The sequence below is a fragment of the Haliotis rubra genome, unplaced genomic scaffold (assembly GCF_003918875.1).
Source record: "Haliotis rubra isolate DU_JTF1 unplaced genomic scaffold, ASM391887v1 Scf341, whole genome shotgun sequence".
In the NCBI taxonomy this organism is placed as follows: Eukaryota; Metazoa; Mollusca; class Gastropoda; order Lepetellida; family Haliotidae; genus Haliotis; species Haliotis rubra.
This window is the reverse complement of record NW_025767015.1, coordinates 431,604-447,130: the sequence shown is the minus strand read 5'-3', so window position 1 is coordinate 447,130 and position 15,527 is coordinate 431,604. Positions and strand designations below refer to the sequence as shown.

Here is a 15,527-nt window from a genome sequence, read left to right as displayed (position 1 = left end):
GTGACTGAACTGGAATTGACAATAAAGAATGCATGAGTAAGTGGTGTTGTCTTTGCACAAACTAACATATAAAATTACCATTATGTTTGATGTATAAAATTCAAAATGAAATGGCTCTTCCATACCTAAAAGAACTGCTTCCCTTGAATGTTGATTCTAAATCAAAGTATAATCTACACTGTTCTGTAAATATATTGATTTCTATTCCAAGACTTAAACATTCATAAGAATTCTTCTTTCCATCTACAATATGCTCTTGGAAAAATTTACCAACCACCGTTCGTAATTCAAAAAGTGTTTCAACTTGGAAAGAACAGGTTCTCCTTGTCGAGTCCTTTTCTAATGATATTGGCATGACATTTGGACTCGACAAATGTCATACAATTCATTTGAAACGTGGCAAGGTAGTTAATGGTGGATCAGTCAAGTTACAGGGGGGAGGAGTTATTGAGCATCTTGTGGAAGATCAGGCCTACACCTATCTTGGAATGCAGTTTCGAGACAAGCTCCAAAGTGCCCAAATTCAAGACAAACTTCGGGCCGAGTACAAATCTCGCTTAAAGAAAATCTGGAGTTCAGAAGGATCATGTCTGATAACAGAGGCCACCACCCTCTCTTAACCGTATATATATGCCAATCAGCCCTGGAGGTCGGGTTTTGATTAATGTGGAGGCTCTTCATGATAGAATTTTATTGTGTACTTTTGCACATACTTATTTATCGGATGATCCTCTGGTGATGCATGTCAAGACTCATGATGAAAGCAAGGAATTCCACAGCTATTTTAAGCATGCCAAGGTTGTTGGACAGAATCTGAAATTTGAGGTTGATTTTGCTGATGGCAATGTACTGCTGGACGGTACAGAGATGGGAGTAAACCAGGTGAAGTCCTTCACCAAGTCTGCCCAGAGTCGGTCTTTTGTGGAGAAGCTTCTGAGAAACCATTGCATCGTGTGTACATGCAGTGTGTAGAACAGAATAGCAATCCAACCGACTCCTTCGCCTGGATGAAGTCGGCTGGTCTTAAATGTGAAACTGAGGGCTTCCTTTTTTGCTGCTCAGGATCAGTCACTTCCCACTCATAATCGCCAAAATGTGATTCTTAAAGGGCCACTGATGCAGAGGGATTAATGTTTCCAGCCAACAGTCTAATTACGAAACCTAGCTGCAAACTGGTCAGCCCCTGCTCCCTTGACCGTGACAGACACAGGGACTTGGCTACTGTCCACCTTGGCAGAATTTCTTCAACCTAATCAGTGGGACATTAGGAAGGGTGGATGCCCATCAGATGCCGTTATTTGAAAATATCCCCGGTAGTTCTTGTTTGATTGTAATAAAGTATCCCAGCAGTGTAGGCATTTTCAGATTTACAAATGTTTGGATGGTATAGTGACTGATCCAATTTGATCCTATTTCTGTGTTTTTTACCTCGATATTTAATCATGTAAAAATATGATGTCTATTACGTATGCTATGATATCAAAAAACACACATTTGATATATTTGAATCCATAAACTAAACAACCCCACTTTGCCATTTCTAAAAAAAATCTGAAATTGTACTTAGGTACATAGGTATATAAAGTTTCTAAATAAGTACACAGCAAACATTTATATATAGTTCTTATGTAACAATGAAGTTCGATCCGTTCGTATTGTCAAAACAGTGTCGGCCCATAAGGTTTTTTTCAGACAATCAAACTTGCATGCAATACAGCGATTACTATTCTCTTGCTGTAACCCTTGTTTGGTGGTAAATCTACACAATTTATTTGTTATCATTCACTTGATGGTCAGTTAATGAATTTATAACAGGTATAATTAGTGATAACACCACTCAGATTACCCGACAAAGGTTCCCATTTAGCATTTCTTGTGTCTGAAGTAAATACTCATCATTATTAATTTAGGTCTGATGTGGCAAATGTATTACATCTAATGTAATATGCGCATGGAAGTGCAGCAAGAGGAATTATCAGCTGAGTTTCAAACAAACATCGATCAAAGGATTAACCGATAACATGCTGATTGATTAATTGCTTTTATCCTGCACAGCGGATTTGTCAAAAGGTAGTGTTTATGTATGTAGATTCACTAATCTATACTGAATACGCCCTGTCGTAAAGTTTCTATGTAAAAACAACGTCCTTCCTTCAAAGGATTAACCGCCAAAACCTTGATTGGTAGCTCATTATTGGCTAACTAATGGCAGACATCATGCAATTACTTGCCAGGTGTGCTATCTTGGGTGACCAATGGGATACACCAATGGGAAAAACCTGAAACGATAGATCACTTTTTCGCATATTAGACCTTTAAAAGACACATGACATGGAACAGGATGCAGATGAATGGCATCTCATTACTTTATGTGGATATTGATGGATACATCCTCTAACAAGGTAATAGCCTGATATTGTTGCAATAACTTTAGTCTGTTTTAATTTTAATATTTGCATTTTGTTTTAATCTATTTGTTATGGCATTCAACAGAATCATTTTTTTGCCGTGAAAGGTAATGAGACAGACAACATACACTAGATCTCACTTAGGGCGTATGTGTGAAATATGGTACACGTCTAGATGTTACAGTCATGTTATAAATTCACTAAGTATAAGCACATCATGTGCATTTTATTAAGTTTCAAAATGCATACAAATATGATAATAAACTAATTAGGATTATAAGACAAAATATAAAGACGTACATTGACATTTTGTTATTTCAGTCCTAACATTTTTTACCACTGGCAGATGGTTAAACTTATTATAGGATATTTATATAGCGCACATATCCAGGCAACTTGTGTATGCTCAAGGCGCTGGTATTTTTTCCCTCGATCATTGGATGTCAATCTCAACAGCACATCGTATTAACTTAAAATGTTTTCATTTGTTATCAAAATAATGCAATTTCATACAACATTAAGATTGACTAGTAGTGAACCCAAGCTTACTACTCTCCCCAAGACTCCCCATGTACTTAGTTACTCTTACTTTCAAACAATGCTATTATATCATGCTTCTCACCAAATTCAAGGTCAAACTATTTCTTTAAACAAATTCTACATCCATTTGCGTTAACATTTTTATTAAGTCAACATTACTATGAAATCAAACTTTACATCAAAATCAGCATTTTCATCAAAGTGAATATTTTTTTTATAAGAAACCAAATTATTCATCACAGTCTACATAATTTTACAACAACATCAAGATTATCGAGTAAAAAAGATATCATCTTTGTTGATCAGTCTATACTTATACTATCAATTGCGCATGGTGGTGGCGCAGCAGAGGTAACGAACCAGTCATGAATTCTGGGATATCATCCGGGTACTCACGGGAGAAAAACAATAACAAAAGCAACAACCAGGCCACGGAAATTGCTCTGCATCAGTGGCCCTTTAAAGAAAATATCAATATAAAATGTTGACTATGTAATGAATTTACAGAGTCTGTCCAACACCTTGTCAGTGGATGCCCTTCTTTGGCACAAACAGCATATTTAGAACGACATGATGGCATGGCTCGTTGCTTTTACTACCGTCTCCGCCATGTCTGTGGCTTTGACTCCGAGGTTCATCCATGGTACGACCCTGAACATGTCCAGGGCATCATGGAAAATGATGCTTTCAAACTTCTGTGGAATAGGCCCATATACAGCCTCAGAAGAATTCCTGCCAACAAACCTGATCTTGTCCTTTTTGATAAAGCCAATGAATTTATTTATGTCATTGAATTTTCTGTCATTTTGACAGCAATGTGATTGGCAAGATTCAGGAAAAGCATGATAAATATGCGGACCTTGCCTTTGAAATGATTCGCTTGCATCCCAAGTACACTGTCGTCAGACTCCCCATTGTTCTCGGTGCCCTTGGTTTGGTACCTCCTGATCTTTTGGCGCAGATCAGGAGAGTGCCCGGGTTCTCCTCCAGGAGCACAGCCCTTCTGACACTCTGGGTAATGCAGAAGGCTGCAATGTTGGGGAGTCTACATATTCTCCGGAAAGTTCTTGGTGGGTTCAACTTGGCAGTGTTTCCTGGGAAAAGTCCCATTCGCAGTCTGGGCTGCATGTAGAGGGGACGAGGGCCCTGAGCTGATGATGAGCCTTACCAGCCTGACTGTGCCAGGATCACCCGAAACCTCTGCTGCATTTTTTATTTTAATCTGTAAAACATAATAATGTATTTATAAAGCACCTAATATCCACCATAGAGATGCTCAGTGGCGCTGCTGTGACAATATTGGGAAAGGAAATAGTTCATATAACTTTTACAGAAAGGCAGCAGTGAACAGATAGGTCTTTAGCAGAGATTTAAACGTTTCCTTTGATGTGTGTTCCTGATTTCCTTTGGAAGAGAGTTCCACAATTACGGGCTGGCAAAGGAGAAGGCTCAGTCAGACAATTGGTTTGGAGATCTGTGTTGGGTGAGGAGAGAGTCAGAGGAGGATCAGAGACTTCGCTGAGGTACATACACGGAGATGAGCTGTTTGAGACAGTCGGGAACGTTATTGTTGTAGAGGCAGTCATGAGTCAGAATGACGATTTTGAAGTATATTCTTGCAGAGATAGGGAGCCAGTGTAGAGACTGTAGTACTTGAGTGATATGGTCATGACGATGAGTGTGGGTGATACATCTGGCAGCAGAATTTTGGATTCTTTTTTAGTTTCCAGAGTGATTTAGTAGAGAGGTTGGCATATAGTGAATTACAGTAGTCGAGTTTGGGAGTGACAAGACAGTGCATCAGAAGTTTACAGGTGTCAGTATCAAGGTAGTGGCGGACTTTGCTGATATCATGGATGTTGTAGTAGCAGGCTCTACTGATGGAGGTGATGTGTGCATCCATGGACATGTTGGAATCAAGGATGACACCAAGATTCCTGGCACTTTCTGATGGTAGGATGTCTGTGTCGCCAATACGAAGTGAAGGTGATGGCAAAGCAGTCTTCAACTTTATAAGCTGATGTTTGGAGCCAATGAGAAGGAACTCTGTCTTCTTCTCATTCAACATCAAATAGTTGGAGATCATCCACGATCTGATTTCCTGAATGCAGAGCTCAAGTCTGTTGATATTGAGTGAAACATCGTCTGATTCAAAGGCAATGTAGAGTTGTGGCACAGCTTTGATGATAGCTTGGCCTTTCAGTGTTTACATGTTGATAATGAACTTCCAGCCTATTAAATTAACTTTAATTTAACTTTAGCATTAACATATAACAGTCATTGCTGTATTATGTTAGGTTTAAATATTTTGTGCCGTCAGTATCATAAACAAGAACATCAGTCAGTAAACTGTAAAATAGTTTACTCTGAATATAACCACTAGGTACTGTAATGAGATCCAACATGCAGTCATAAATAAACATGACTACACACCATCACTGAGCCACCACCAAAGGGTTCAGCTGCATGGATCTTGTAGCATGCACAATGCAAGATGTTCCTGCATGTGTATGTCTGTGAGGAAGTGAGGTCGGATTGGATGACATGTTCTCAAATTCCTTTTGCATTCAGGAGGTGCTAAATTAATGGTCATATGCACAAACAGAATGTTTTAGAGGAGGTGGGTTGGTGTAGAATAGAAAGCACTGGGTTTTCGGACAAAACTTTTATTTTTCGCAGAGGTACAGAATGCAAAACTTTTTTCTGGTATCCATCTTAAGACATAAAGCAGTATTCCTGACAACATCACCGATTTAACTATGGGGTCGGCCTTTTTCTAGGACTGTTCAGAGGAAATCAAGATGATTGAAATAGCTTTGTATTAACCCATTTATGCATATTGTCCCTTTTGGGGGGGGGACGGGTACTTCAAAGAAAGCTTTTCTCTCCTATTGTTGACGGTAGAAACTTGCAGTATAGACGTGAAAGAAGCTGAGTAAATTGTTTAGTGGTTGAACCATTTACATTACTTGTAGAGTTTAAGCTCTTTAAGCATGGCCATTTCCAGTGGTAAGGCAGGTCCCCTGACAATTCGGCGAAGTGTGAGGTAAAATGATTTATTTTTTGGTTCCTATTTTAGTTCATTAGAATGTGTTTAAAACTTTCGTTGTTCAAATAGAAAAATAAAATGAAAATGGTCTGCATCTTTTCCATACTCATTTTTCCGCCAAAGTACCGTCCCAAAAATGGGACAATATGCAGATAAGTGAACTTAAATTAAGTAATATATTAGGCTTAGATGGAAGAGATCTACCTCTTGAATCTTAAAATTGACTCTTTTCATTTGAAAGTTTTCATGGAATAAAACCAAACTGGCTTTATATGAAACTATTTGTATTAAAAAATTGAAACCTGAACATTTCATGGACATTCTTGATCCCATACAATAGTTTCTGATGAACAAAACATCATAGTTGATGAATGTATCCCTAAAGTCCTCTGCTGGGGAAAATTAAAATCAAATGTTTTCTATTCATGAGCTTCAAAAAGCACTTTAACAAGCTCAAGATACTGATGCATTAACTAATAACATTTAATATCAACACTTGAAGCTCTTACAGAATCGTGTTAAGAAACCCTTTCAAATATTTTTGATAGTATTTGAACGTCAGTGGAAATGCTTTAATTGTCCCAATTCCTTAACCATACCGATCCTTCAAATTATCAACCAATTTCACCAACTAGCTGCATCTGCAAAACCATGGAACGCATGATCAATGATTAATTAGTTTGGCACTTAGAAACCAATAATCTACTTACTGGCATACAATGTGGTTTATGTAAGAAACAGAACTAAAGATTTACAAGATTGAGTATGACATACCAAGAAATACTTACCAAGGCTCATCACATCCTCCAGATGTGTGTATGAATGCACCTACCTAGCTCGGTAAAATAACCCTGTACCAATGGTTTTCATATGTGAGGAACAGCAGAGAACTTATACATTCATCAACTATGATGTCTGGTTCATCAGAAAACATTTTATGGGATCAAAAATGCCCATGAAATGTTCAGATTTCAATTTGTTTACACACATAGTTTCATATAAAATCCAGTTTGGTTTTATTCCATTAACGCTTTTAAATGAAAAGAGTCATTTTTAAGATTTAATAAATTATCTATTTTTAAACTTATCCTATCTCACGGTATCTCATGGTATGCACCTCTCTCCTCTTCTTCGACCCATATGTGGAAACGTGCTGCAGGCTAAGTTGAATAAAAACTTCTTGCCCTCTGTACCACCTGACCTCTGCCCCCACTCCAAGAGCATGACCTGTCAATCATCTCTATAAGTATGCAGTGCGCTCAGATGATCATGTGACGTCCCCCCAGGTGTCATTCTCTTTCTTGTTGCCCACTGCTGTGGACTTGTGTTATACTCTGTCTGCCACTCGTCTTTACTTTTTATCATAAGGAAAGTAATTTATCTTCCCGGAAGAGATAACACTGTGACAATTACAGAAGTTTTTGTTTTTCCTGCCGCTGATCCTCACACACTGTACGTTGATTGTTTTGGATGGTGTGAAGGGCCTCACCGCTGCTCTTATTGTGCCAATTTGGAAGATGAAGCACAAGACGAGTGGCAGACAGGGATCGTTGGAAGCTTTCCGAGGGTCCATCCTCATCTCAACATTCGAAGTGAGATCGTTCGTACTAAACAGCTCGCCATTTATCACCATCACCGGACGAAGATTTCTTGATGCAGCATCGGATTCCTACCTCAGTGAGAATTACGTTGGTTATTCTGACCCCAGACTTCGAGTCCAGTATCGGGACAGGATGACTCCCCCCACTCGGGGAGTGAACTTCATACTTCGCCGTCACAGTCCCGATTGACAGTTCTAGTGACTTTTCTCAAACACCTGATAGGCATTGTCAGCTCCTACTGGCAATGTGTCTCTAATTTCTGGGTTGGCATTTAACTTACCTACAATGATTTATTGTAGTGCGAGCTTGTCTATGGCAATCCCTCCAACACCAGTGATCAGATCAAGTTCAACAATCCCTGTTAGTTCGGCATTTTCGTCTACAGTCCGTTTGAGTCAGAAACGGACCGATGAATTGCAAATTTTAACATTGTACAAAATTGCCACATAAATATAAATAGTACACATGTTCATCTGTTGCGTTTTCAATGATGATAGTTTCTTAAACAACTTTTTTTGGCGGAGTCCGGACAATTTTCAAATATAAGAAAGCTGTTGGGTATTAGTAAATGATGAACGTGTACTATTTATATTTATGTGGCAATTTTGTACAATGATAAAATTTGCAATTCATCGGTCCGTTTCTGACTCAAACGGACTGTAGTGCATCGCTTCCATTCGGTGTTACGCTCTTGTGCGCCGATTATGTATTGGTCGAGTGTACTCCAGTGCGTTGCTCTCACACAATTTGACGCTCCAGAGTGGATCTACTGCAGTAAGCTTTTGTTTGGTTCGTCACTACTGGCCAGAGCATCGATTCAGTTCGGTACGGCACTTTGTACCAATGCGTCGCTCTCACAAAAGGAAGAAGAGGCCAATACACCGTTTCACTTAAGTTCACCGCTCTTGTTCGGTCCAACTCATTAGCCCAGTGTGCCGCTTTCGATTGGATCAACACTTCAGCCCAGTGTTCCATTTTTGATTGGAACAACGATTCAACCTAGTGAACTGTTGTATGATTGGAACACCTTTTCAGTCCAGTACACCATTACTGTATGGTACGACATTTTAGACGAGTGCATCGGTCCCGATTGACTCAGTAATTTAGATCACGCGGCCGAACCGGATCACCCTGCTGAACCAGATCACTTGACCAAACAGGATCACAGTACCGAACCATATCACCTATTCGCCGATCCGACAGTGTTCGCTGAACTGTCAGCATTCGCCAAATCATCTGGTTACCTCTGTCCGGACAGAGAGTTTCATTCAGTTCGGCTTCAGAGCGCACCTTGGGTTTTTGATTGGCTCGTCTCTACACACCAATGCGCCACTTCATTCAGTGCATCGTTTCTACTGGTTGTACAGAGGTAGTAGTTATGTCTGCAGCGCAGGCCTCTACATTACGTTGGCGATTGACGATCCCGGATTTTAAAATGCCTCCGTCATCTACCTTCTGATCTTCACCTTTGATGAATGATTTGATTCAACTCCTCTACCCTTCGACGTAGATATCAGCTCTACAACCATCCGGTTTGACATATCTGTCCAGAAACTTGATGATGTAAAATGAAGGGTGATAAGGATGATGAAACAGGCCATGATTACACCCAGCAATACACCATTGTGCTGCTACGAGTAGTCTGTAGTAACAAGTGAAGCATCGTAAAATATTCCTGAATATCAAGCTGGTCATGTAGTGCACAGTTTCTGCGTGTGGTACCAGCAGTGATGTTTTGTCAAGTAGCTAGCGTCCCTTACCCCGGATTTTATGGGTTGGGACTTGCCTGGTTAACCGAAGACCGTTTTTTTGTCACTATTGCATTGTGGGTAGCATTTGCAATGGTGGACTACTGTTTGTTTACCGGAGACTTTTGATGATTAGAGTGCCCTGACAGTCTTTTCTTGGTCCCACAAAGCGGATAACTATCCCAGTGATGATGGACGTGTCATTCACGGTAAGAGTGATTATGTCGAGTTTTGTCAGCCAGCCGAGAGAAACAGTTTACCAAGGGTGTCAGACAGAATTACCGAGAACCCTTTCACTTTAACGTTGGTTATTCGGTTCTTTGCTTAAGCCCTCAGTTCAGAGGTCACTGCAGCTATGTAAGGACTGTCCGTAGGCATCGATGTTACTACCTTCGTCTCCCTTACGAACATTCCTGGGGTCACTGGTCTTTTTACCTCTGCCATTCCATCAACTTTACGAATGTTCCCGTAGATTGACGATCCCATGCATTGCATCTACTAACTTTCTCACTCCATCTGGCGGACCAGCACTTCATTTGGCGAACCATACATTCCTGCGATCACTGATTATACAACCTTCATTACTCTGTGTACAATGTGAACATTCCTGTAGATTGACTGACAATCTTCATGCCACAAACCTCCTACATTCAGCACTTCTTCAGTACTGTCATGGTAGCTTGGATAATCGAACGTATCCAATCTCAGGAGAGATTCCTTCTTCAGTGGAAATAGTTGCTACTCCTGATGTCAGCTCAAGCCCCAACGTACAGAGGCCATCTCCAACTTCGGCCGATACAGTGATTCTAAGCCCGTATTTCGAGGCTGACAATTGAACCCAAAGGAATTGATCCACCTTCCTGAACCGCTTCGTCCAGTTCTTCAGTGGTGGCTCAACGAACAGAATGTCTGCGCTGGAGTTTTTTCTTGGTACCCCTAACGCTCTCGCAACCCAGGACTCTTTGTCAGTGGCAAGAACTTCTGGGTCTGTTGACGTCAGCTCAAGCTTTGACTCTCAGGGGATAGCTTCAACTATGGCATCTCCAATATTTTCTGTGTCCACAAATAAGGATCGGTGACCCTCACGCATTGATCTCTCTTCCTCCAGCGCTCCATCCCCATGTCCAGTGGTGGTTAGACATGCTGAATGTTTGCGGCAGAGTCTCTTTAAGGCTGTTTGCTCCAGTACACCACCTGTACTTAGACGCCCCTCTACATGGGTAGGGAGCTCACCTTTTCGATCAGCAGATGACAGGGCTGTGGTCTTCCACAGACCCCGCACATGTCACATCAACGTTTTGGAGCTCAGGGCAGTGATTCTTGCGATCACTCATTGGCAACACCTGTTACAATCAGCCAAGCTTTTGATTTGATCGGACAATGCTGCAGTCGTGTGGCACATCAATCGAATGGGGTCCACGGGGTCTCCTCAACTTCTTCAGTGGACACAACAGGTTTTCTACTTAGTGGACTCTCTCAACATCACATCCCAGGGGTGAAAAACGTCATTGCAGATTCTCTGTCCCGTCCGGTTTAACCATCCCCGACGGGGTGGGAACGGCATCCGCAAGTGTTCAAGACTTTGTGCCTTCCGATGTCAAACCCCACAGTGGATCTGTTTGCTTCCCGCTTCAATCACCAGCTTCCAATGTTCATGTCCCAGATCCCGGATCCTTTGGCCTGGGAACACGACGCTCTAGCCGTCCCCTAGCGTATGCGTTTCAACCAGTGGCACTACTTCCACGCATACTGCTCAAGTTACGCACGATGCAGCAGATGACACTGATTTTGGTCGCACCTTTTTGGCCAGCCAGAAGTTGGTTCCTAGACCTGCAAGGCATGACCGATCCAAATCCAGTACCACTTCCTGATCGCGCCGGTCTTCGGGTTCATCCTCACTCCGATCAGCTGCATTAGTCTCCGCTCACGCTCCATCTTCACGCCAGGCGCATTTACATAATCGCTAACTGCAAAGGGATATTTCAAGCGAGTTCCTACAACGATTACCACGGCACTCAGAACTTCCACCAGGTCACTCTATGATGACAATGAAAGAATTTTGAAGCGTACTGTAAGGCGAACGGATATTGTATCTTCCACTACAGCATCGCCGCAGATAGTCGGGGAGTACCTCCAGCATCCAGCAACTTCCAAGAAATTGAAGGGTTTTACCTTGTCTACGTACCTGACCACACTTAACACAGTTATTGCGCCGGCTACCAGTATGAAGGTGTCAACTGTCCCTGAGCTCCAGTCTCTCCTCAGATCTTACAAAGTTGCTGATCAATCCCTGAAGTTCCGGCCACCAGCCAAGGACCTTTCCATGGTTTTTAGCCATCTCACGTCAGAGGAATATGAACCTCTGGCGGAGAAGGATTTCGAGCATGTCACGTTTAAGACTTTCTTCCTCCTGGCTCTTGCGACTGCTGCCTGCATCTCCGAGCTTCATGCACTGGATGTCACCCGATTGCGCTTTGAGAGGACCAGACATGCCAAAGTCTTTCCTGGTTTGAGGTGGGATCTCGTCACTGAAAACCAGTTGCCAGGACAGCCGAACAGATCTTACAAAGTTGCTGATCAATCCCGGAAGTTCAGATCTTACAAAGTTGCTGATCAATCCCGGAAGTTCCGGCTACCAGCCAAGGACCTTTCCATGGTTTTTAGCCATCTCACGTCAGAGGAATATGAACCTCTGGCGGAGAAGGATTTCGAGCATGTCACGTTTAAGACTTTCTTCCTCCTGGCTCTTGCGACTGCTGCCCGCATCTCCGAGCTTCATGCACTGGATGTCACCCGGTTGCGCTTTGAGAGGACCAGACATGCCAAAGTCTTTCCTGGTTTGAGGTGGGATCTCGTCACTGAAAACCAGTTGCCTTGACAGCCGGACAGACTATTCGCCTTTCTGCCGCTGTCTACTATTCTGGGCCCTGACGACACTGAGGATCACTCCTATTAAGCTGCCTCCAAGGACCGTTGTAGGTTACGCAAGAGACTGTTTATTTCTCTGTCAACTGCCTCACCTACAGAGGTCTCTTGTACCACACTGGCATTCTGGATGAGATCCACCTACGCCTACGCTGACCTTCCTCCTACTATGACCAACCCTCATGAGACGAGAGCCTTGGCCTCTATGATGGTGCTACACAGAAACTTTTCCCTTCGCGCCATCAGGGGGGGTGTTTGTGGAGATTGGACATGGTCTTCACCTCACCCTACCTCTGGGATCCGTCTGTCACTGACGTGGAAGGTCTTCACCAACTGGGTCCATTGGTTCTGGCGCAGCAGTTGTTGTCGGCTCGTAAACGCAGATAAGCTGCAGTTCCTACCTATGTGTCGGTCTTGCATTCTCTATATCAATGAAAGATATCAATCCTATCTTTTTTATTGGTATGGATTATATTTGGACATAGACCACCTCACCTAGGGAACTAGGGCGTGTCTGCACTGTCATACCCATGACTCGATAGACTGAGAAGCCAGTCTTGTGCTACATGCAGAGGTGGTGAACACTCTGCTTACTGACCTCTACTCTCTGAGCCATTACGTCAGTGAAGTGTTGATTTTCCAGTTACGTAAATGGTTTTTGAAGCGTTCCGCTCCTAAGTCCTTTCTCACCTTTGGTAAGTTAGAGGGATTGGTACTGAACGATAAATGAGTTGAGCAACCGCACCGTTCACCCTTTCACCGCCTTCCAGCTTGTGTCTGTGGGGGATGGTTTCGAAGCAGGGGCTGTCCAGATTAAGGTCTTCAACTTTAATTCACTGGGGCCACTTGATAAATCGCGGGGAGGCGAGGTCTACTTGCCAAACTGCGTCCTTTTGCTTGTCAAAAGTTGCGGCTGAAAACCACATTTATTCAGGACCGCCCACTCCCTAGAGTTTTTGTGCTGTGTAAGCAAAGCGGTTATCAGAAGCAACCCATCACAAGTTTGGAGTCAGCATATCGGGAGTTGGTGCTTTCTCCTGGCCTCCTTGTGTTATGCGACCTCATGGTTGTAGAATTGACACAGGGTAATCTGCGGCCCACCTTCCAACCGTGGGATAATGCATACCGGGAGATAGGATAAGTTTAAATATTTGAAATTTTAACTATAAATTGTATATTTATATACTTATCCTTTCTCACATGGATTCCAACCCGAACTGCCCCACATCACAGATTACATGGAAGCTCCAAGATCAGAATGACAGCTAGGGGACGTCACATGATCATCTGAGCTCACTGCAGGCCTATAGAGATGATTGACAGGTCATGCTATTGGAGTGGGGGCAGAGGTCAGGTGGTACAGAGGGCAAGAAGTTTTTATTCAACTTAGCCTACAGCACGTTTCCACATATGGGTCGAAGAAGAAGAGAGAGGTGCATACTGTGAGATACCATGAGATAGGATAAGTATATAAATTTACAATTTACAGTTAAAATTTCAAAAATTTAAGTTAATTCAGCTGCATATTGTCCCATTTATGCGACACACTTTTGCAGTGTAAAAAAAAGTATGGACAAAAATTTTACTAGTAAAGTGACACCTCATTCCTTTCATTGCTTGCCAAAAGAAGCCAGCTCACAAAATTTGATGAAAATCTAAGACCCTATGCATAAATGGATTAAGTTCTGACATTCAAGACGTATGTTGTGTCATTGCTAAACACTGATCATGGTACCAAGTTTGATCTTTGCCAATTTACTTGTACTTGTTCTTCAGGGGATAAACAATGTAACAACTTGGTTCTGGTTCTGTGCCATAACTGTGGATCTTTCAGTATATCTTGTTGGTTTAATAACAATTATTATTCAGCCCTTTGATCAGCATTTCAGTTATATCACATCAAAGGGCAATTAATATAAAGATAGAAACAAAACACATGAAATGAAACCATCACCTTTTCATGTATTATGTCTTTCTTTACAGGTCAAGTTCTTCTGCTGCTACAACTGCTTTTGCTGCGGCCACAGCAGGACTAGCAAGTTGTCCAGTTAGTTCAGCAGCTGATGACCAAAAGGGTATCAGCAGATACCTTAGTGTAGTATCAGGTAATGTTTTTGCAAACTAATTTCCATACATTTGTGAAATATATAACTGTTACATGATGAGGACCCTTTTCACATATTTGATTTTATTTCCCTGTTGGAAATTCAAATTAGCAAGGCTTTTTGATGAAGTTCAGATTGGCCACTGGTATCGTTCGTGTGACTAAGATTTAAAGCTCATGTCCACACAGTGATCTCTGCAGTGATTTCATGATTGATCGCAGCTATGACTTTGGGCAAACGCACGACCCATTCCGTCGATCGTTTATCGGGCGTGACCATTTCTCACGGGTACTAGTGTCTGAACAAACGCTCGGCTAAGGTGAAGTTAAACCTCTTGACGATGGCTTGGCTGCAATAGGCCCTGCTATTCCGCGCCTGACATTGACCTGTGTGCTTAGCTAGCAGCTGTGACACAGATCCCATGAACTTGCGTCCAGGATCGCTGTTAACGGCTCGGCTCGACATCCACGACGGTCAGGGCATACTTGTACGTTTTGTGTTTCACCCTGTCGTGCAGGAGAAACAAGAAGTCGACTTGATGCACTCGATTGGACGTCGAGAGATCAAACTTTCTCCTCGGGACGTGCTTGTTTCTTCAACCAAGCCTTCGTGGTCTCTTCAGAGACCTTTGCGACTTTGGTGATCTTGCGGATGGTGTCTGTGCCTTTCCAGTATTCCCGTAGGCTGTAGTAAATGTTTTCCATTATATCGTTTTATTCAAGTAGTATGAGAGATAGCAGTTCTATTACATGGTCCCTCTATAAGGCTTATTTTTTAAAAATAAGGCTTCTTTAAAATGCTGAACATTGGTTTATCCTATGTGGATATGACCTCAGTTTTGGGTGGTGATGATGATAAAAAACGGGTTCGAATCTTTAATAAGGGGGTAATACCGTGTTGTAAGGGACAATTTGTAATTCCTCCATGATGAACCCTCTCACTTTTAAGTAGTACAAGTTCGGTTCGCTGTCTTTGATGTAGACTCGGTCGACGTGGTACGTTTTCATGGACCATATCAGATCGGTGGCACGTTTTCTGCTGTCTCCCTCGTATTCACCCGGCTGGTACAGGTACCTAACACTGACAGGGTCCGGTAATGTTTTTTGCGATTGCCGTGCTGCTGCTGATTCAGCGGCGATGGATTTCATTTG

At 42.3% G+C, this 15,527-nt stretch overlaps 1 protein-coding gene across 1 annotated transcript in view; it reads left to right on the top strand.

Moving 5' to 3' along the window:
• The window catches only part of LOC124284672 (ras-specific guanine nucleotide-releasing factor 1-like), a 1,084,942-nt gene that overhangs the window by 677,504 nt on the left and 391,911 nt on the right, over positions 1–15,527 (top strand). Inside the window, exon 16 of the mRNA XM_046720776.1 lies at positions 14,255–14,364. Within this exon, the coding sequence (XP_046576732.1) occupies positions 14,255–14,364 (110 nt within the window). The remainder of the gene's footprint in view (positions 1–14,254; positions 14,365–15,527) is intronic.